Source organism: Danio aesculapii, chromosome 10 (assembly GCF_903798145.1).
Source record: "Danio aesculapii chromosome 10, fDanAes4.1, whole genome shotgun sequence".
In the NCBI taxonomy this organism is placed as follows: domain Eukaryota; kingdom Metazoa; phylum Chordata; class Actinopteri; order Cypriniformes; family Danionidae; genus Danio; species Danio aesculapii.
Window position 1 is genome coordinate 40086012 of NC_079444.1, and position 24830 is coordinate 40110841.

At 36.8% G+C, this 24830-nt stretch overlaps 1 protein-coding gene across 2 annotated transcripts in view; it reads left to right on the forward strand.

The window, feature by feature from the left end:
- gramd1ba (GRAM domain containing 1Ba) overlaps positions 1 to 24830 on the forward strand; it is a 124122-nt gene that overhangs the window by 89653 nt on the left and 9639 nt on the right. For both annotated transcript variants that reach the window (XM_056466374.1, XM_056466375.1), the window contains 13 exons: positions 8685 to 8769; positions 10646 to 10749; positions 10948 to 11043; positions 11123 to 11203; positions 12574 to 12689; positions 13365 to 13518; positions 14622 to 14814; positions 15725 to 15871; positions 16368 to 16486; positions 16606 to 16748; positions 18043 to 18146; positions 20419 to 20613; positions 21678 to 21768. In XM_056466374.1, coding sequence (XP_056322349.1) covers positions 8685 to 8769; positions 10646 to 10749; positions 10948 to 11043; positions 11123 to 11203; positions 12574 to 12689; positions 13365 to 13518; positions 14622 to 14814; positions 15725 to 15871; positions 16368 to 16486; positions 16606 to 16748; positions 18043 to 18146; positions 20419 to 20613; positions 21678 to 21768 — 1628 coding nt within the window. The remainder of the gene's footprint in view (positions 1 to 8684; positions 8770 to 10645; positions 10750 to 10947; positions 11044 to 11122; positions 11204 to 12573; positions 12690 to 13364; positions 13519 to 14621; positions 14815 to 15724; positions 15872 to 16367; positions 16487 to 16605; positions 16749 to 18042; positions 18147 to 20418; positions 20614 to 21677; positions 21769 to 24830) is intronic.

The following is a 24830-nucleotide window of genomic DNA, read 5'->3' on the forward strand; positions in this document are numbered from 1 at the left end:
TTGACCCGACATTTCATTTCCAGCATTTGTTTTTGAGCCAGCTCAATGGTGTGTTTCATTATTTTACAAGTGCCTTTGTGATGCTTTCCTCGTGTCTCAGAGTCGGTCGTAACCTCTGGATCACTCTAATGAAAGTGCACAGCAGAACAAAGACCACAGTGTTCTCTCTCTCTCTCTCTCTCTCTCTCTCTCTCTCTCTCCACTCTCTCTCTCTCTCCACTCTCTCTCTCTCCCTCCTCTCTCTCTCTCTCTCTTTCTCAAATAAACTGTGTTTTTGTTTCAATCGTGGATCAGGCCGCTCTGCTTCTGCTGCTCGAACTACATCTAAAATATCTGTATCCTCCTGAGACCCAAAGAAAAAACATTGTCTTATTTTTTCTTTTTTGTGTGTGATTTCCTGCATATTTTGGGTTAAAAAAATTCTACAATTTAGAGTTTTTACGTTTTGTTTTTATTTTTAATTTTACAGCATGTCCACTGTAGAGGACCACAGGACCATTTTAGTTCGAAACGACCGCCAGACTCAGACAACAAAACTGTATGGGAAATGGCTGTAAAGGGATATTAATCCAACATTAATGTAACAAAAACAAAAGCCATTTCTTCCGTTTGTATTGAAATTCCTGGAACAGTTTAGTATGAAAGAGAGCCAAACTCGAAAAAACTAAAACAAAGAAGTGATGTTAATCCAAATAAACTCAACATATAAATGATTTAAGACTGATTGTCATTCTCTAACTGTCTCTAATTCTGTAATTGTCAGACTCTAAGTCAGAGTCTCCCTCAACTATCTTATAAAGAATCCTCTCTGCTTCAGTTCTGCCTCCTACAACATGCAGTCATTAATTACATTAAGATGGTCCTGGTGTCCACTATAGTGAACATTTAAAAAAGGATGATATTTTGAAACACAAACAATTGAACAGCTTTGAAAGCTAAATGTATTGTTCCTGACACTTTAATAAATGAATATATATAATAATAATAATAATAATAATAATAATAATAATAATAATAATAATAGTAAAAAACATTTAAAAACAACATTTTACACACCTCTCTCATTGCCATAAAATGTGCTTGTTTGCTGGCCATTTTTGGATGCAGTGTAAGAAGTGGTTCCTAGCATGCCAGCCAATCAAATGACAAATCACTAGAAAGCCCGGGATGTCCTCTGCACAGTACAACAGGACTTGACGGAGTAGCTAAAAAAAATCTAAGAAAATTTATGAAAACACAAGGTCCACTACAGAGGACACAAGTCAATAGGCTGGGTCTCTAGGATATAGCTCAGATAATTTAGTTTTTGTCAAATGTAATGAAAAGCTTAAGTTCATCTTGAAATATAGGCTTTCTGAAGCTCAAAACTAAGAAGCAGGATGCTCACAGTATAAACAAAGAGTCCACATTTAATTCAGAACAATTCAAAGATCTAATGTAAGAGCTTGTTCACCCTTGCACATAAGCAGAGCTGTGTTTTTATGTAATGGACAGTGTTTTACCTTCTTTCAGAGTGTAATTTATGAATGTTATTTGCAAATTCTGATAACAGTATGTCATTATATCATATTGACCGTTTATTCACATAATCTATTATTATGTACATTCTAAAAAATGTTGTTATTTATTTGACCCAGTGGTTGAGTTAAATATATTTATTGCTTTGTTGGGTTATTTTTAACATTTATTGGGTTATTTATTAATAACTCAACCAGCTGGGGTAAATATTTGGTGCTTTTGTTGGGTTATTTTTAACCTTTATTTGTTTATTTATTTAATAACTCAACCATTTGGGTTAAAATTTTTGAATTTCAACAGTCAACTGATTTACTTGACACAGAACAGCTGTATTAAGCCTCATTCGCACTATTAGCGACTCGCAGTGGCAAAGCAACAAGTGACCGTTCATTTCAATAGAGAGTAAGCAACTTCTGGCGACCTCCGTCTACGAAAGCGACAGCGATCGTTGGCAACCAGGTGGGCATGTCAAAAAGCTGTTGCGCAACGATTGGCATGACACCATCCTCTTTACGGCTGTTTTAATGGTAACCAAACGACCATTTGCCATAACCAACATTCTGTAGAGACCCCTTCCCACAATACTGAATGGCTATAAAGGCTGATGATTGGTTATTTTCACCAGGAAGGTGGGACTTCTTTTGCTGTGGCGGCCATAAAGAGCATTGCACTTTTCCCCATTCATAGTAATTCAAGTGAGCCGTCTTTGTGTATCTATAGACTTTGGCATGACACTTCTCCATGTCACCATAAACAGAGGAAAACAGGATGTTTGAAGTAAAAACCAGCATCTGTGTGCAGATAATGGCCCCTGTTTATAAGGACCAGCAGGAAACAATGATTCCGGGACTCTTTCCAAGTGTGAGCTTATCAGAAACCATCGGACTTTTTCTGTTTTGTTTCTCCTGGGTGGGCATACAACTGCAGGTTCATGCGCTCAGATGTAAATGTACTCTCAAACCATGAAGGAGGACTGTAAATGCCACTAGACAAGACTGTAAATAATCACATCCCATGTGTTACTACAGAGCAGGTCAAGCATCTTCATCGACACCCTATTCAGTCCCTCCAGGATTTTGAGTCCAATGGCTCTTGAGATTATTTATATATATATATATATATAATAAAAAGAGCACATTATTATGCAACGTGTGTGTGTGTGTGTGTGTGTGTGTGTGTGTGTGTGTGTGTGTGTGTGTGTGCGTGTGCGTGTGCGTGCGTGCGCGCGTGTGTGCGTGTGCGCGTTCTTTCCGTGTTGGCGTGGGTTTCCTTCGAGTGCTCCAGTTTCCCCCACAGTCCAAAGACAAACGCTATTGGTAAATTGGGTAAGCTAAATTGTCCATACTAGTGTGTGTATGTGTATGGGTGTTTCCAAGTACTGTGTTGCAGCTGGAAGGGCATCCGCTGCTTAAAACATATGCCAGAATAGTCAGCGGTTCATTCCGCTGTGGTATCCCCTGATAAATAAGGGACTAAGCCGAAGGAAAACGAATGAATGAATGAATAAAATATGCAGTAAAAATTACTATGTCTTGAAATAATTATATTTTATTTTAAGACAGTAATTTGGTGTCTAATCAAAATCATTAGGTATAGTAATATACTTAGAATAGATGACATTTTTAATTGAGTGAGTGCGGTTTAATGTGTACACCTTTTCTTTTCTTGAGAGTAGATTGGTAGAAAGGCTAGAGAGAGAGATGATTCACCCATTTGGCATCCCCTCAAAATGGCCCCCCTTCCTTCAGTGCAGGAAGTTCACTAGAGTTCGTTCACCCCGTGCGAGTGCGAGGAACGGGGGAGAGGAGGAAGACCGAGGCGTTGTCCTTGGCTCTGCCTCAACACTAACACCATAAAATGACTGGAGCACAATGGGGGCCTCTGTGATTCTCTCTCAAAACTCGTTTTATCTCTCTATCCTCTATTTTTCTCCACCTCCCACTGTGATCTCGTTCTCCCACCTCAGGAAACCCAAGAAAAGCTACATTTTTAGGGGTTTCACGATAAAATGAAAACATTTTTCGAGGATCTAAAGCAGCGGGCAGTAAAAAGTCTTCTGGCACATTTCTGAGAAACCATTGAATGTATTTAGACATGGGATGGGAGTGCTCACAATGACAGTCCTAGGAGAAGCTTCTAAATCTTGCTGTTGGATCATGAGTGAGAAAAATGTACAGCCTCAAGGATCGACTTCACTACATCTGGCACAGCCCCTCCTCTCTCCTCTGCTTTGCATTTTATTGGTCAGGTTTGCTGGCTCCACCCCCATTCTCCTTTCTCACATACAAACATTCTCCGAGGCCCCTCCCACTCCTCTTGGCAGTGTTGTTTTGTAGAAGGTCTCAGTGAGAACTCTTTCCTGCCGTAGTAAAGCTGAAGATGCTCTCTATGTGAGATTAAATGCGAGAAACTTTGCATCCTCTGTGGGATTATTTAGTCAGAAGTCACTCTCAGTTGATGATCTCATCGTAGGCTTGCAAGGATATGAATGCATGCAATTTTTACTATTTTTATACATGATGAAGAAACTTTTTTTGTTTGTCTGAAGAGAAAAAACTGATTTTTGCTCAGTGTTTTTATCCACAAGAGTCTTTTTTTCCTTCGTAGGGGTTCCTTGAGAGATTAAAAAAATCTGCTTTTGGATTTATATCAAATATATTTGCTTCTGGATTTTTCTGGGACCACATCATCTTTCTTTTAAGACATTTGGGATTTGCAGGTACAGATTACCATATTTGAAAACCACCATGAGGTGTTGGATCTGAAAAAGTTGTGAAGTGGCAACACTCAAGCCTTATTGACTGGATTGTGTCATTTTACATGCTAAAACAAGAAGAGCTGCCGGGAACATCTCCAATCTGCATTAAAATCCCAAAACAGTGAGCTATTCCACTGGACTTCGACTATCACAGCTTTCAGAAAGCACCACCAGCTGTCCTTTGTGTCTTGTTAAAAATTGGTTCATTTCCTGATCAAAACAAGCTTTTTTTTTTGCTGTCACGAGCGATGTGTGTGAGAAGTTCTTCTCTTCTTGCTTGGAGGACTGTTTGCTCGTTGTTTAGCTGCTGATACTCAGTTAAACGGGGAATGCCAGAGCACTGCTGCAGAGGTTACTCCAGGTCGTTTCTGAGCGTGGCCTGATGAAGCTGTGCTGGAAAGGACTGCACCACCGTCAGGAGCTGACACAATAAGTGTGAATTTCTCCCCAAACGGACAGGAGAGATGGAAGTCCTCAGCTTTGATGCTGAGTCTGATTGGCTGTATGATTGGGAGGCGGTTCAAGAGTCTGAAATTGCCTTGTGTGATTGGACAGATTGGGTCTGGGATTCCGAGAGAGTTCCTGCTGTAAGCAACCAATCAGAGAGGAATACAAAAGGGGGGCGTTACCCTCATTTGGTTTTGGTTTGGGTATATTAGATGATGAGCTTCTCAGCTTCTGGCAGTATTTTACTGATTTGGTCAGGATTGTATTTTTTTTATATGCAGAGCTATATTACTTGCAACTTTATTTTATTCATGAATGACATTTCAGATTTATACACAGTTAAATGCTAAGGATTTGTTAGTTATATTTTCCAATTAGTCCAATAGTTATATCTAATAATCAATTAGTTATATTTTAATTAACGTGCCATACAAGCTTAGTTGTTTACACACTCATTTTCTAGACATGTAAAAAATATTATCTTGTTTACAGAAGTTATATGCCACAATCAAAGCAAAATTATCTTGTTTTTTGTTTTGACATAAGATCTGCTCACCCCATTGGAATATTATTTAGCATGTTTTAAGAAAAAAACTCACTCAATTTTGATGTAGTATTTCTGAAAACAAGAGAATATGTTTTGCTTTTCTAGAAAATGCTTATTGATTTAAGAATTTTTAGATATTTGGACTATAAACAAGCCAAAAAGTCTAAGTAAGAAAAGCTTTTTTTTGCATTGAGATAAAAACAATAGCATGCAAAACAATATATAAATAAATATATTGAAAATGTTTAAATAGAGCTAAAAAATAAAATAAATACAAATATTTGCTGTGCTAAAGGCCAAATTGAACATGTGGATATTTATTACATTAAATATTATAGTATCAAGGATATATTGCTTAGAATAGCTGACATTTTTTTAATATGGGCGAGTGCTTTTAAATGCGTTCGGTTGTGTAGATCGTTCATGACTGAATATTGAAAATATGACTTTATTATTATTATTTTATGTCAGTAAACCACATCATGCAAAGCTAAAGCCTTTGATTCCTATATATTTATGTAGATATACAGTACATGTTACAGTGTAAATGTCACGGTCGGTAAGGGGAAAAAGGAAGCAAGGACTCAAGTGCAGAAATTATATGGGTTTTATTAAACTAAAACAAAAATAAATAGTAAAGTAAACTACCCCAAGGGGGAAAACACCAATGAAATCAATAAACAAACAAGACTGGGCAGGCTGGCAGGGATCAGGGCTGGAACACTCAGGACTGGAAAATATCGACGACGAACTGGCACAGGACAGCAGACATGAGGAGAATATAGGCAGGAGTAAAACACACAAACAGATGAACATAATTAACTAATAATCGGTTAACAAGGAGGGTGGGACTAGACGATAGACGGGAGAGCACCTGACACAAGGAGACAACACAAGCCAGGTGCTCACATAAAACAAGACTAGAACAGGCAGCCAATGAGAGAACTCATTAACCGCGTGTTCGTATGACAAGACAAACAACATTGAAGCACACAACAAAAGCACGTGACCAATGTAAACACAGAGCCACGTGCTTTGACAGACGCAAGACACGAGCACACGATAAGTGAAAACACCTTACCGTGCGCTCACATAAATGCAACGCGCGTTTCATCTCAGCGCCAACCAAAACCGAAACCAACTAGACGGGGACGCTGAGAATGAAACAGCGCGATTCTGACGAAACACCACAAACACAAATCCCAAGGACGCGCAGACCCCGCGCGCTTGCATCAAGCGGGAGCACACACGGTCCGCGCGCACCTATGACGACGCGCACCCAGACAATGACAAAAGTACTCGACCCAAGAAAACTCGAGCCGAGCACTAGCAGGACAGGACAAAACAGAGCTAGTGTCCGGACTCTGCCACAAAACAAGAATTAACAAGACCAGAGTGGCAGAACCCTGACAGTAAATAAAATAAAAAGTGACATTTTAAATTGAAAATATCTAACCGGGTTGACATTTCAGCCGGCTAAGCTAAGCAGAGCTGCACCTGGTCAGTACCTGCATGGGAGACCACATGGGAAAGCTAGGTTGCTGCCAGAAGTGGTGTTAGTGAGGCCAGCAGGCGGTGCTCAACCTGTAGTTTAGTCCTAATGCCTCAGTATAGTGAAGGGGATACTATACTGTCAGTGAGTGCCGTGTTTTGGATGAGATGTTAAACCGAGGTCTTGACTCTCCTTCGAAGAAAGAGTAGGGGTTTAATCCCGGTCCACTGGCCTCTGTCCATCATGGCCTCCTAACCATGCCCATATCATAATTGGCTTCATCACTCTGTCTCATCTCCACCTATCAGCCAGTCTGTGGTGTGCGGTCTGGCGCAGTGGTGTAGTCCTAAAAAAAAAAGGTGGTGTACTATAACACCCGACCCAAATTTTAAATGAAAGTAGGCAAAGAAACAACTAAAGTCAATGTTTCTATGATTTATTAGCTATATATATATATATATATATATATATATATATATATATATATATATATATATATATATATATAAACACACATGGAAAGACAGCTTTTTAACCTACCTTCTTTACTGGCTTATTACTTTACATTTAATAGGTTCCTGTACAAACATTTACTCAAGTAAATAAACAGAATTAATAATGGGCTTAAAATCAATCAGCCATTATTTTTGATTGTCACATTCGTGCATGCTTGTTTTAAACCAAACTATTAGGAGTCTGTCTTCTGTTGTCGCTATTATATACTAGTAGTTACCCTTTTAAATTGCATATTGTTATGCGATTAATGAGTAGTCTTTGCCTCATCATTTTTAGTGTTATATATAGTGTCGTTCCCTGTAGCGGTAGGCACGATTAAGACAAATGTGAAATATACTGTTTTACAGGGGACGATTTTAAGATTTTCATTTTAGGGCGGATCAGGATCAGTTCCAATTGGGGTAAAAAAAATGGGGTAAAAAAATGTACACATATACATTAAGTAAGAATTTAAAATAATGCACTAAAATGAGGGAAGTTTTATCAGAAAAATAAGTGAGTATACCAAGGGTATATACAATTACTGATCCTCAGAAGTGGTAATACCCAAACAGCTCGTGGAAAAAAGTAGGCATACTGAGTATACGTGCGCATAGCAAGGACTACACCACTGGTCTGGCGCAATATGGCTGCCGTCGCATCATCCAAGTGGATGATTCACACTAGTGGTGGATGAGGAGATTTCCCCCCCCAAAAATTGTGTAAAGAGCTTTGAGTGTCCAGAAAAGCGCTATATAAATGTAAGGAATTATTATTATTATTACGATTTTTTCCTCAATTGAAAAACCAACACAACATAATACAAACAAGATTTCTACTAGTCTTTTAAGTGAATAAATTTGGACTTTTTCATATGTGGAATAATTCGTTTCTATTAAAAGGGAGACATGGTGCTGACAAATTCTACAAAGAGGCACACAATAATTTACAACATAATTACATTTTTATGGTTTGTTTTTATTGTCACTTTTAACTTTTTATTGTTTTGTTGTTACTTTCAACAAATACATACTTATATTTTTACAATACAACAAGAGACAAATGCCACACATTTGTCAAATGACCGTTTTGTACTGTAGTTTGTCACGAATAAACACTCTATGTCAGGCATGTCCAAGCTCGGTCCTGGAGGGCCGGTGTCCTGCAAAGTTTAGTTCCAACCCCAATCAGACACACCTGGGCTAGCTAATCAAGCACTTACTAGGCTTTCTAGAAACATCCGTGCAGGTGTGTTGAGGCAAGTTGGAGCTAAAATCTGCAGGACACCGGCCCTCCAGGACCGAGTTTGGACACCCCTGCTCTATGTGGTCTTTGTATCTTGTGTTTTGACTGTCTGTTTAGATGCGTGTGACTGTATGTACAGTATGTTCATCAGGCTGCTCTTATTCTCTCTCTCTCTCTCTCAGGTTTTGAGCCCCACATACAAGCAGCGAAATGAAGACTTCAGGAAGCTCTTTAAGCAGCTGCCCGACACAGAGCGCCTCATTGTGGGTGAGTATTACAGTAAATTACTGTATTTTTACATTACATTTACATACTTTAATAGAGTAAATATAATTTTCTCAACATTTATACAAAATGATGTATATGTGTGTTTGACCAAAAGGTAGTGTTCAGTTGTCTAGCATGCATTCACAAAACATCTGAAATGATTTTGAGTCAATTTGAGCCTGCAATAAATAGAGACATAAAGAGCATTCACACCAAGATAAATGTAAAGATGACGATAAAGATAACCCTAAAGACTTGTTATAAAAATCATTCTGAATGTAAAACAACAGCAGTGATCAGACCACAGTTATAACGATAAATATGTAGAGAAACAGTATCAGTGGGATCAGATTGATTTTTTTTTCTCAGCTAATAAATGTTAAAACACTGGCAGCCAGTCAGAATCCATTGAAATGTATGGGGTTTAAAGCTACAGATGGCATTGGAGAGAAGAACACAGCTTGATGTTAAGCACTCTTTTTAAAAATGATTTAAATATAATGATGTGAGTAATTATTAGGTAATAAATAAATCTTGAAAACAATTGGTTATACCATGGGAAATCGTGATAAATATACATGGAAGCAATGTAAGGCAGGTTAGTAAATTGAAGTATAAAAATAATAGTGCCTCAGGTATCAGTTCTAGGTCCAACATCTTTGTGTTGATTCCTTTGAAACTTTTAGGGAAAATAATTTGTGTTGTTTTTATTCCATTAAACTGACTGCGATAGCTAAAAGCCCTGTTTAATCTGCTTGCCAAGTCGTGAAGTATGGAATAATGTTTTCGGGTTTAAGCCGTTACTCGGTTGAATTGAGAAAATATTAATTTATGATCCTTTTTCAGTCATATAACACATCAGTATATAAACATTAACATATAAAATCATGGTATACACAACAGTCTCTGGATCTTGCTGCATCACAGACATCAGTATTTTAACCCATCTAATATTAGGCATGGTTATATACACTCACCAGCCAATTTATGCCTTTTGCCTTTAATCCTTCGACACTGGTACTGGAAATATTCTTCAGAGATTTTGCTCCATATTGACATGAAAGCATCACGCAGTTGCTGCAGATTTGTCGGCTGCACATCCATGATGTGAATCTCCCATTCCACCACATCCCAAAGGTGCTCTATTGCATTGAGATCTGGTGACTGTGGAGGCCATTTGAGTACAGTGAACTCATTGTCATGTTCAAGAAGATTCGTCAGAGATGATTCGCGCTTTATGACATGGCATGTGATCCTGCTGTATGTAGCCATGAGACGATGTGGACCATTCTCTGTAAACCCTAGAGAGGGTTGTGCATGAAAATCCCAGTAGATCAGCAGTTTCTGAAATACTCAGACCAGCCCGTCTGGCACCAACAACCATGCCACCTTCAAAGTGACTTAAATCCCCTTTCTTCCCCGTTCTGATGCTCGGTTTGAACTGCAGCAGATCGACTTGACCATGTCTAAGTGCATTGAGTTGCTGCCATGTGATTAGCTGATTAGAAATGTGCGTTAACAAGCAGGTTGACAGGTGTACCTAATAAAGTGGCCGGTGAGCCATGTTTTTTGAAAATGTTACAGCGCATTGGAAATGTTTATTATTACCATTTGTTGAGCCTCTCCATACAGTTTGATAGATTGCTTGGATCCGGAAGCTGCTTCGCGTGATGTCACACTTAAGCGGATTAGATAGATTACACGAGCGGGATTCACTGTACAGCAATTGAGAACATCTGCTGGTTACAAGGGAAAATTGCAAAAAAGAAAAGCTCAAACTCGTCATTGTCTATTATATATTTAATTGGGGAAAAAACTAATGTTTGAAACTGGCAGATGTATCGTTACATCAATGACCTTTGACCTTTCCTTACAGACTACTCCTGTGCCCTGCAGAGAGATATCCTCCTGCAGGGTCGCCTCTACCTCTCTGAAAACTGGATCTGTTTTTATAGCAACATATTTCGCTGGGAAACGCTGGTGAGTTGATGTATAATTCAACCTCTGATATGAGATCAGTCTCTCATGCATTATTTTTGCAATGCAGTGTGAAACGACTGATTCCACACGAAAGTCTTTTCATTTCCCACCCTCTTTTAAAGATCGAGTTTTAGTTTGTCAATTTAGCTCTGGAGAGTGGCATTCAGTCCACTTACAGTCTGTTTTTGTGCATTTTAGCTGACGGTGAGGTTGAAAGATGTTTGCTCCATGACGAAGGAGAAGACAGCTAGACTCATTCCCAATGCAATCCAGCTGTGCACGGACAATGAAAAGGTAAACACAAGCTCTTGACTTTGTGCATATCACTAGAGTGCCAAACCTACACACCAAACGTTGTCATATTTTTCCCCAGCACTTTTTTACCTCATTCGGGGCGAGAGATCGGACTTACATGATGATGTTCAGGCTTTGGCAAAATGCTCTGCTGGACAAGGTTGGAAAAAATGTGGCACTGTTATTACTGTAACTGTTATAAACAAATATATAATAATCTGTGTTTACAAGACATCTAATAGACATGAACATACAGTAGATTACTTGGCTGAAACAAACAAAACAAGAATTAATGACTACACGTGTGAAGTCTATTTATTTATTTATTTATTTATTTATTTATTTATTTATTTATTTATTTATTTATTATTTATTTATTTGTTTGTTTGTTTATTTTTGTTTGTTTATTGTTTATTATTATTATTATTGTTAATATTATTATTATTAATTATTATTACTGTTGTTGTTAATTATTATTATTATTATTATTATTATTATTATTATTATTATTGGTGTTATTATTATTTATTATTATTAATATTATTTTTGTTGCTGTTTATTGCTATTGTTATTATTATTAATATTATAATAATAATTTTATTTATTATTATTACTGTTGCCGTTAATTATTGTTATTGAATTATTATTATTATTATTATTATTATTGTTGTTATTATTATTTAGCGTTTTTAATATTATTTAGCATTATTAATATTTATTTGGCTGTTGTTTTTTATTATTTTTCATTAATTCATTCTTTTTCTTTTCAGCTTAGTCCCTTTATTAGTCTGGGGTTGCCACAGCGGAATGAACTTATACAGCATATGTTTTACGCAGCACATGCTCTTCCGCACGCAACCCATCACTTGGAATTATTATTATTATATATATTTTTGTATTATTAATAATATTAATATTATTATTATTAATCGTTATTAATGTTATTTTTATTGTTGTTGTTGTTGTTATTATTATTTGATTAATAATATTATTATAATATATAATTTATATTATAGTTTTCATTATTATTAGTAGTAGTAGTAGTATTGGTGTTTTTTTATTTATCTTTTTTAATATTTATTTTGCTGTTAGTATTATTTTTGTTGCTGTTTATTAATATTAATATTAATATTTTATTTATTATTACTACTGTTGTTGTTGTTCATTATTATTTCTATCATTGTTATTTTATTATTAATATTATTGTTTATTATTATCATTATAATTATTATTGGTGTTAATATTATTTTTTATCATTATTAATATTTTTGCTGTTGTTTATTATTCTTATTATTTATTATTAATGATATTCTTATTTATTATTATTATTAGTAGTAGTAGTATTTGTCTATTTGATAACTAGTCTATTTTTGCACTATTGTTAGACATCTATCAGATTTTTGACATACAGTATGTTTGGATGTCTATTAGATGTCTTTTAAATACAAAACTGCTTGCTGGGAAATCATCGGTGACCATGTATTTTACAAGGATTCTCCATGTCTCTCTTTTTTTTCCCTTTAAATCTAGCCATTGTGTCCCAAAGAGCTGTGGCATTTTGTCCATCAGTGTTATGGGAATGAGCTGGGTCTGACCAGTGATGATGAGGATTATGTACCACCTGATGACGACTTCAACACCATGGGGTGAGTTTTCCCCCGTCATGACCAGTGAATCATTTTGGTGATTCGTAATGTTCAGATCTCCACCCTCTCTTTGAAGAAACCAGTCTTTCATTTATAATATTATGAATATCTGGTCTTGAAAGAGGATTTTGTTTTGTAAGGATTAGTGTTGTTTTTTGTGCAACAGATTCTAGTCCATCAACAATAGCCGATCCTTTGCTCAAGTACCTGTTTTACCACAAAAAGACCTGTTTGGATCCACTAATGACCAAATAATGTTAAAGTAACTCTGGGGACATCAGAGACTTATTTTAAATCTTGTAAAAAGGGGCATAATAGGTCCCTCTTAATACTTTTGTTCAAAAAAGGTGGCGTCATTGCATTGAAAGTGGTGGTAAATGTTTATAATGTTGCAGAACTTAGTGCAGCTCAATATATTCATCAAACATTATTAGTTACATTATTAGTAATATAATAAATGTTTTCTTGAGTAGCAAATCAGCATGTTGGAATGATTTATGAAGGATGTTGTGATGTTGAATAGTAGCGATGCTAAAAACTAAACTTTGTAGACATCTTCATTCTCCCTCCGCACTGTCCATTGGTTCATCCCATTGTTGTCTGTTGGAGAGGGTCTCTTTTGCTGCCCGAGCTGGTAATCTTGACCTGCAGCTGTTGCCCCTCTCCCTGGTGCAGGTACTGTGAGGAAATTCCTGCTGAAGACAATGAGGCCAATGACAACTGCCCCAAAACCCCTGATGCCAAGATGGACATCAGTCCCCAGCTCCACCGGAAGGTGTTTCCCAACAGCAGCCTGAACTCCACAGACAGCACTGATGCTCCGCTCAATGTAAGTTATAGGTGGCCATATCTGGGATTTCGTTTATAAACATACTAAACAGTGGTACTCCCTATGCAAACGCTGAGATCTATAAACTATAAACAAACTTGACAGGAGATTGTTCGCAGCTGTAAGTAAACTCTAAGTAAACATCTTTAACTTCAATTTTGACTTAATTGACCCATTTTAAATCTCTATTGTTTGTAAACTATGCATTTATATCTACATTTAAAGTCATAGTTCACCCAAAATACATCAATATTCCTTTGTTCCAAACCTGTTTGACGTTCTTTTTTCTGTTGAACACAAAAGAAGATATTTTTAAGAAAGCTGGAAACCTGTAACCAATAACTTCCAAAATATTTGTTTTCCCACTATGGAAGTCAATTGTTTTTAACTTTTTTCAAAATATCTTCTTTTGTGAACAGGTGATAGAAACCCTGTCTGTCTGTCTTTTATTTATATCTATCTGTCTGTCTGTCTGTCTGTCTGTCTGTGTGTCTGTCTTTAGGACGGATAGATAGATAGATAGATAGATAGATAGATAGATAGATAGATAGATAGATAGATAGATAGATAGATAGATAGATAGATAGATGGATGGATGGATGGATGGATGGATGGATGGATGGATGGATGGATGGATGGAGATAGAACGAGAGATAGACGGACAGACGGACAGACAGACGGACGGACGGACGGACGGACGGACAGACAGACAGACAGACAGACAGACAGACAGACAGACAGACAGACAGACAGACAGACAGATAGATAGATGGATGGATGGATGGATGGATGGATGGATGGATGGACGGACGGACGGACGGACAGATAGATAGATACTGTAGAAAGACAGACAGACAGACAGACAGACAGACAGAAAGAAAGAAAGAAAGAAAGAAAGAAAGAAAGAAAGAAAGAAAGAAAGAAAGAAAGAAAGAAAGAAAGAAAGAAAGAAAGAAAGAAAGAAAGAAAGAAAGAAAGAACGTTCACTTTTAGGAAGGTTTCTAGCCAAAGATTTCTAAATGAGATTAAGCATGTTAGCTTTGGAAACTCATTTGATTGGGTTGTTCTGATGAGATTTATTCAATATGTCTCTTTCTGTGTAGTTTGATGTGCCCCCAGTGGAGGACTTTACTAACTGCATCCCAGAAGACCTCCTGCCCCTGACCTTACCTGATAATAAGCTGTCAGAGACTGGTGGCTCCGCCCATGTCCCCGTCCCCTCACCCTCGCTTGATTTCAATGATAATGAGGATCTCCCCACTGAACTCAGCGACTCCTCAGAAACACACGATGAGGGTGAGTGATTGAGTGTGCTCTCCTTCAACTGAGCTAAACCCATTTGTAGATATACTGTATCACAGGCAGTGGTGTAAAGTAACAAATTACAAATACTCAAACTACTGTAATTGAGTAGTTTTTCTCAGGAATTGTACTTTTACTTTCCTTGGAGTACATTTTTAGTGCAGTATTATTACTTTTACTCCACTACTTTCCTTCAACCTGCAGTCACTACTTTATTATTTCTTGTGAATGGGGATAAGAAAACATCCAACCTAAAATCAACCAAATATCAACGTCTAATGATGTTGTAGCTTGACGTTGTGTGGACGCTACCGTAATGACATCTACCAGATGTTGGATTTTGGTTGCCTTACTTGACGAATAAATGTCAGTATTTGACGTTAATATGATGTTGGTTTAAGATGTTGACTCAATGTTGGATTTTGGTCACTTTCTAACACAACCTAAAATCAACCAAATATCAACATCATTTGACATCATCGTTATTGGACATCAAAATAACATTGTCCTTAGAGGCTGGCTAGACATTGAATTTTAGTCACCTGATGTTACGACCTAAATCTAACCTAATATAAGCGTCGTGTGACATTGTGTGCCTGCTGGGCAACAACTAAATGCACTACAGAATGTTACGTTTACACACATCCACAAATTATATGTAAATGCATCAGCCTTTTACAGCGTAATACACAATACTCACTACTCTTGAGTACTTTTGAAAGGTCTACTTTTTACTCATAGTAATATTTACAACAAAGTACTTTTACTCTACTCACTCTACATTTTTAGGCAAGTAATGGTACTTTTACTTTAGTATGATTTTTCAGTACTCTTTCCACCACTAACCACAGGTGCTCTGACACATGGCTCTTCTGATTTTGTGTGATTGTGTGTGTGTTCTCAGCTGGGGAAGTTCAGGCCTTCCAGGAAGATCTGAATGGGAAATTGTACATTAATGAAGTGTATAAGTTCAGTGTGGATAAACTGCACGACATCCTGTTCACTGAATCACAGTTCATGAGGGAGTTTCTGGAGCAGAGACGCTTCTCAGGTTATCTGTCTGTCTGTCTGTCTGTTCATCTTTCTGTCTGTCTTATATCTATCTATCTATCTATCTATCTATCTATCTATCTATCTATCTATCTATCTATCTATCTATCTATCTATCTATCTATCTATCTATCTATCTATCTATCTATCTATCTATCTATCTATCTATCTATCTATCTATCTATCTATCTATCTATCTATCTATCTATCTATCTATCTATCTATCTATCTATCTATCTATCATTCTGTCTATCTATCTATCTATCTATCTATCTATCTATCTATCTATCTATCTATCTATCTATCTATCTATCTATCTATCTATCTATCTATCTATCTATCTATCTATCTATCTATCTATCTATCTATCTATCTATCTATCTATCTATCTATCATTCTTTCATTCTATCTATTATTCTTTCTGTATACCTATTTATTGCTCTCTGTCAGTCTAGCTATTATTAAAATACCATATGTCTGTCTGTCTGTCTGTGCAGATGTGGTGTATCACCCATGGAAGAAAGAGGACACTGGTAACCAGACTAGAGAGATCATGTACACCATCTCCCTCTCCAACCCACTGGCCCCAAAAACAGCCACAGTAACAGAGACGCAGGTGAGCTCAAAAGAAGGCGTCCATTAGATTACAGAGCACACAGGACATTTGTTAAATGCAGTTTTTATCTTTATCACAATCCTATGAAAAGCTGTACTTACTTTTGGGGGTTTTTCCAGACTTTGCACAAGGCCAGTCAAGTGAGCGAGTGCTACATCATTGACGCTGAGGTCATTGCTCACGATGTCCCGTATCACGACTATTTTTATACGCTCAACCGCTACATGCTTACTAGAGTCGCAAGGAACAAGTGCCGCCTGAGGTAAAGCTTCCACTCTGTTTTTATCTGGTAAACATCAATAAAGGGGACCTATTATGCAAAAATCACTTTTATAAGGGGTTTAAACCATAGACTGTAAAAGATATGGACGAAGTATCCGTGATGTCACCCATAGATTTCTGAAGAGCGCAAATTAAGCTACAAGTAGGCGTGGCTAACCTGCACCATTTTGTTTGCACGTCATAGCTCCAAATAAGGGCAAAGAGACAGAGCTACAGATGCCTGCTAGCATTTTGCTTAGACGGGCTTTTCTTTAGGAGAAACGCTTAATACTTCATTACCTGCGACTCGTTTGTGTTCTGACCACATGTGCTTGGCTGTACACTATATCAATAAAGTGTTTAGTCTTTTAAAAACACTGCTGTAATATATTGAGCCTCTAAGCATTGTCCTTATGACATTTTTCAACAGGAAGAAAACGCTAATTACTTCAAAAACTTCAGAAATAGTCTGTGTTAGTAAATGCAAGGCTATTGATGAAATTCAGGCACAACACGGTATGACAACGTGTCAGATTACTGTTCAAGAGCCTACAGCTAATCAATCTATCAGATTCTGGAGTGCATTCAAGTTCTAATAAAAATATAAATGATCTTAAATAAAACAAATACATTTATAGATATGGTAAAAGAAATTGCTCTATTATGGAGTCAGGACTAGCGCAATTTCGATGAATTGCAGTTTCAGTTATTTCCATATTAGCTTCACAAGGCAGAGCGGGAGGTTGTCGCTTGGTTTAAACACAGTTGTGGGATGACAGTCTGTAAATATAACCAGCTTCTTATGGTAAACATTTATTCACTTTATTGTTTATAATCACACTTGAAAAAAACAGGCTGCAGAAACACTTTGATTGACATTCTCTTGACATTCTCCCTTTGTGTCAATAGAGGGGGAAACCCCTGCCCATTAGTGATGATCTCTTTCTCATTACCATAGCATGTTGGTCTTGTTTTTGAATCTACCAGCTTGCTCACACTTTTGATAAGAGGTCTGGCAGCACAATCTCATTTGAATTTAAAGCGACAGTCACCAAAGTGGCACAATCAGGATCAAAGCGTAAAAGGGTCAGTTTCAAAGATTATAAAACATTATTCATGGGGTATATTAAGCTGAAACTTCACATGCACACTCTAGGGACATCAGAGACTTATTTCACATCTTGTAAAAAGGGGAATAATAGGTCCTCTTTAAAACCGTTTTTTATGAGATAACCTTTTATTTCCTGTTCGAGTAATAAAATGCAATTTTTGTTTTTCTTGAATTGATCCTAAAGAGTGTCAGCTGAACTGCGCTACAGGAAGCAGCCGTGGGGATTAGTTAAGGGCTTCATTGAGAGAAACTTCTGGAGTGGCCTGGATGAATATTTTAGGTATTTAGGTAAGTTTTGACAGAGCAGGTACTTTTTTTTAATACAATTTATATCTGTAATAATAAGGCCTTCACATATGAGCAATATCACATGAGTAGCAGTGTGATATGGCTGTATATGGGCACTGGTGGGAGACGTGCGCCTTAGTGTCCCACCATACAGCCATTTCACACTGCTACAAGGGTGATATTGCATTTATACAACAACTCGAGGGCATAATCGTGTGTATATAATAAAGAAATGAAACACGGAGACTCTCAAACATCCTTTTTTTATAATACATTTTTTGGGGTTTTTCACCTTTATTATGATAGGACAAGTAGAGATTTCAGACAGGAAAGCTTTGGGAACAGAGAGAGGGGAAGGGTCAGCAAAGGACCTCGAGCCGGGAATCGAACTCGGGTCGCCATGAGCACAGTGCTATATGTCGGCGCACAATACCACTAGGCTATTGACGCTGACTCAAAAATCCTTTTGTACGAGGAACTACTTTCTTCCGCCATTTCTTCACATCTGTAGCTGACCGTCAGAACAGATTATTCTCTAGCATAATGTCTAAAGTGATGACAAGACAGGTGATTTTGCTCACATTTTAAGATTATAAGGCTGAACAGCGTGAAATGGCATCAGTCTACTGAGATTTCCCATTATTTTTTGTTGCAATCGGTAGATCACAATAATTAACCCTGAAAAAGCCAAAGCAAACACTATGAGATTATGGCATAAATGCAGCACTACAACATACACAAGAGAGATCGACTTAAAAAAGTCACTTACCTATTTAATAATAATTTAATCAGCTGTAAGTTGAAATTACGCTGAGTTTTTCTCCTCTAAGGGCTGATGAAGCGGCCTCTGTCGTTATCTTGTGGCGGAATGTCAACCGTCAATTTTTTTGCTCTGCTATCCATATAAATATACTAAACAACTACATCCTCACCTAAAAAAAGCCTCAAAAGTACATTATGTTGTCCAACAGCTGCAATATTTGTCAAACTGTAGTGAGTTTATTGACCTGCTGTCACTCTATGTGGGCGGAGTAATACACAAGAGTGAAGAGGCTGTACGGGTGCTGTTATTACAGAATATTGCACGGCCAATCAGCCAATCAGATTTGAGAACTAGACAGAACTGTTGTGTATGCATATATATATATATATATATATATATATATATATATATATATATATATATATATACACACACACACAGTTGTAGTCAGAATTATTAGCCCCTCAGTTTATTTTTTCCCCCAATTTCTATTTACCAGAGAGCAGATTTTTTCAACACATTTCTAAACATAATATTTTTAATAACATGTAACCTTCTTCGTTGGTGTGCTTCCCCAAAATGTCTCTGCGTTGTGTATGTGTGATAGGATGAATAAGAAGGACACCAAGACCGTGGTTGAGCCAAACAGAGCAGCTTTCCCTTTAATGGACTCCTCTCTTCATTTTGTCACTCGCACAGCAGAAATGGCACTGCAACATCTTTCCCACAAGGAAACACAACTCAGTACATGACAAAATATCTTCAAAGATCACAATGTGTAACAAACTGCCCAAAATAAATGATGTAAATGTGGCTGCAGCTAAATAACTAGTAAGCTAGCTGTTCACAAACTAACCTAAACACTGAAAAGATAAACTACAACATATGACGGGCAATTATAAATGTTAAATATATTCAGAATATAAAGAACCAACCAAATAAAATGCCCTATCACCCCTAAAACAACATAAAATATGCTCTGCCGCATGGAAACATCTAAAATGTCAGAAATATCAGAAATATAAGTCAATCTATCAAAAATAAGGACATCTACACATTAGTTAATGCCCTAACTATAACATATCTCATAAAATAACATGGATGGCAAATATTATTGACAAAATTAAACAGATTGTGAGCAAGAGCTGAATTAATCCTCCTTACCTTTCCCACAAGGAAACACAACTGAGGCCAACGAGCAGCCCATCTCCCTAACACAACACACAGCTCCCCCCCGGAGGAAAGGAAGAGATATAACAGATTCCCTACAAACACATTTTTAATAACTGATTTATTTTATCTTTGTCATGATAACAGTAAATAATATTTGACTAAATATTTTTCAAGACACTTCTATACAGCTTAAAGTGATATTTAAAGGCTTAACTAGGTTAATAAGGTTATCTAGGTAGGGTAGGGTAATTAGGCAAGTTATTGTTTAACGATGGTTTGCTCTGTAGATTATCGAATATATTTATATATATGTTTCAATTATGTGTGTGTGTGTAGAGCTGGAGCTGAATAAGGTACAGCTGGTGCTATCTGAACAGTCTCCCAAATCCAAAGCGTTACGCACAGCTACAGTTAGGCGGAGGAAGCGACCCCTGACGCACATGAGGCCGCAGCATATGGATGAGGCCCTCAGCCCCGTCACCACACCTGAGGATGAGAAGAGCGTCATCCAGCGCATCAAACATGTGGCAGGTACGACAACAAACAACGCATCTTACACAAAATAAGTCATACTGCCTCACAAACTGCATTAAGTAAAAAAAACACACACAGATATATGATCCAGGGAGTGCATTACAGTAAGTTTCTTATCTTAGGTCTTACTTTAAAGGGGGCCTATTATGCAAAAATCTGTTATAACACAGTTGTGTGGCAGCAGTGTGTGAATATAAGCAGCTTCTAATGGTAAACATTTATTAATAGGTTTTTTTATAGTCACACTTGATAAAATCAGTCTGCAGAAACACCTTGATCGACATTCTCCCTTTGTACGTGTCATCAGAGGATGAAAGCCCCGCCCACTAGTGACAATCTCTCCTTCATTAGCATAAGATATTAGTCTTGTTTTTGAATCTGCCACAATGCTGACACACAGGAATTTGTAGCTCCACCCTCTTTTGAAAAGAGCACAATCTCATTTGAATTTAAAGCGACAGTCACCTCAATGGCACAATTAGGATCAAAGCGTAAAAGGGGCAGCTTCAAAGAGTTATTAAACATTCTTTGTGTGGTATTTTGAGCTGAAACTTCACATACACACTCTTGGGACATCAGAGACGTGTATTACATCTTGTAAAAAGGGGAATAATAGGTCACCTTTAAGAAACTGTATTTTAAATCATGATTTTTTTGCTAATTTTATCACAGAAGCAAATCATATCTTGATTTGAGATTCTTATCCTATCTTCCAAATTCGTTAACCTAGGCAAAATTTAGTTTGACATATTAGTTCCCCTCACTCCACAACAAATCATTTACTTTTGACATTTTAAGGACAGGAGTAAGGGAAATTCAAACGTGCCCATTCAAAACCTGCTACTGAAAAATCATACAATTAATCACAAACAAATTTGTAATTATTCACCCAGCACTAACAATGTGTGAAATGCTCATGTTTTCCTTGTCTTGATGTTTATTGTAATTAAAGAAACTCCTAGGATTAGATCCAGAGCACATTTCAGATGTTTTAATTTGTGACTTGTATTGTAGAAAGTGTTTGTCTGTGTTCTCTGATTATAATGTTCATGCTGTTGCAGGATCCACACAGACCAGACATATGCCAGACCACGCGTCTGAAGGCCTGGCTCTCTACAGCGTTTCCAAACTCCTGCTCATCATCAGCTCTGTGTGCGTATTCATAACACTCCCCTATTGAATATTTGGATATTTAAAAATTGCACATATTTATCGCATTACATTGCTCTAATTAATTTGAATTGTACATATCTACTGTATATATAAATTTGTAATTAGTCAGAATTATTAGCCCCCCTTTGAATTTTTTTTCTTTTTTAAATATTTCCCAACTGATGTTTATCAGAGCAAGAAAATTTTCACAGTATGTCTGAGAATATTTTTTCTTCTGGAGAAAGTCTTTTTTATTTTATTTTGGCTAGAATAAAAGCAGGTTTTAATTTTTTAAAAACATTTTAAGGTCAAATTATTAGCCCCTTTAAGCTATACATTTTTTTCTATAGTCTACAGAACAAACCACTGTTTTAAAATAAGTTGCCTAAGTACCCTAACCTGCATAGTTACCCTAATTAACCTAGTTAACCCGTTTAAATGTCACTTTAAGCTGTATAGAAGTGTCTTGAAAAATATCTAGTAGGGGTGAGGCAGAGGCGGAAGGGTGGGCGTGTGTAGGTACCGAATGGGGGGGGGTCGTTATGCACCACGTTTTACAGGCAGCCGCCCACTGTGATCGGAGTGTTATAGACTATACCGAAAAGCGGGGGTTGGGGGACTTAATTCTGGGAGTTTTCCGGGAGACAGAAAAAAAACGGGAGATTGGTCTGAAATACGGGAGGCTCCCGGGAAAAACGGTAATGTTGGCAGGTATGGTTTTTAAAACTATTATGTTTAGAAATGTGTTGAAAACATCTCTCCATTACACATAAATTGGGAAAAAAATAAGGAGGGGGTTAATAAATCTGACTTCAACTGTATATCTGCATACTTATTAATAGCATCCTGTACATATATTCATCTATTGTTAATCTCTGTTCATAGCTAATATAACCCGTATATAATGTTGATAGTACATCCATCTGTAAATATCACCATAGTTTTTCTATAACTGCACTTTATAACTTATACCTGTATCCTGCACTTGCTGCTATTGCACTGCTGGTTAGACCTAAACTGCATTTCGTTGCCTTGTACTTGTACATGTGTAATGACAATAAAGTTGAATCTAATCTAATCATAATGACAATCACTCCTATTAAATAGCTAAATTAGTAGTGCTGGGCAAATATTATTCGAGATTAATCCAAAATAAAAGTTTGTTTTGACATAATATTTGTGTGTGAATTTTCTATATTAATTATGTATACTATACGTGATATACAGACATACATGAAAACTAAACTAAACTAAATCATTTCGTTACATAGATCTTTACATTTTTGGCAGCACGGTGGCTCAGTGGTTACTGTTGTCTCATAACAAGAAGGTCACTGGTTCAAGTCTCGGTTGGACCAGTTGGCATTTCTGTGTGGAGTTTGCATGTTTTCCCCATGTTGGCGTGGGTTTCCCCCTGGTGCTCCGGTTTCCCTCACAGTCCAAACACATGAGCTATAAATGAATTGAATAAACTAAATTGGACGTAGTGTAGTGAATGAAAGTACATATGGGTGTTTCACAGTACTGGGTTGCAGTTGGAAGGGCATCCGTTGTGTAAAACATATGCTGGAATAGTTGGCGGTTCATTCCGCTGTGGAGACCCCTGATGAATAAAAGGACGAAGGAAAATGAATGAATGAATGAGATCTTTAAATATATATTTATTTTGTTTCATATACATATATATTTTATATATAAATATCATTCATTATTTCATTCATTTTCTTTTCAGCTTAGTGCCTTTATTAATCTGGGGTCGCCACAGCGGAATGAACCACCAACTTATCCAGCATATGTTTTTTTATGCAGAGGACGCCCTTCCAGCCACAACCCATTACTGGGAAACACCTACACGCTCTCATTCACACACATACACTACGAACAATTTTAGCTTACTCAATTCACCTATAGGGCATGTCTTTGGACTGTGGGGGAAACCGGAGCACCCGGATGAATCCCAAATACGGGGAGAACATGCAAACTCCACACAGAAATGCCAACTGGCCCAGCCGAGGCTCAAACCAGCAACCTTCTTGCTGTGAGGCGACAGCACGACCTACTGTGCCACTGCGTCGCCCATATATAAATAAACATTCTCAAGTGTATGCATGCATATGTGTGTTTATATATGTGTAATAAATATACACAGTATAAATACATACATTGTCAAAACAAACTTTTATTTTGGATTTGTGATTAATCTTTGCCCAGCACTAAAATTGTTAATTGTTTCTACTCCTTTTCTACCAAATTGCTCACTTTTATCAAAAAAGATCTACATGTTGTGCCGTGTAAATCTCAATGCAGCCAATTTAATGTGAGATTTCAGTGCTGTGAAAACCACAGAGGTGTGGATGAAGTCCCTTTAAAAGTCCTCACTGCATGTATCATTCAGTGTCTTCTCTGTTCTCTGTCTGTCGCACACACTTGCTATGTTTCCATCCACCTATTTTTAATGCACGTTTTGGTTATTATAAAAAATGCTTAATGAAACGCCAAGACACGCATAAATGTTTTGAAAATGTACATAAAAATGTATGCGCACAAAAAAGTAGGATAAACTTTGGTAACAATTTATAACTACACACTATGAACCATTTATTAAGCATTAGTATATAGTGAATGTATTATCTGTTAAGCATTAACTCTACATTAATAGACGTTAGTTTATAACAGCTAATACAAATGCTTTATTCTTGATTTATAAGCACATTTATAATCTGCTTAATGATTGTACTTTAATACTTTGGTAATTATTATTTTTTTATTACTAAATTAAGTATTTCATCATTTACAAACCAGTTATTTGAGAGAAGTTGCTAATTTTTAAAGATTATTCAGAACCCGTTAGTAAATGATTAATAAACTATTCAAATCAAGATATATATATATATATATCTCATTATTCAGGCATATATTAATAGCTAATTTATATGTTAATAAATGCTTTATTAACTCAACTTCATCCAGTTTTGTGACCTAATCGAAATTGAAGACTATTTATGCTTTATAAATCCTTTATAAATGACAATTAAAGGTTCAGTTAAATTCTAAACAGGAAA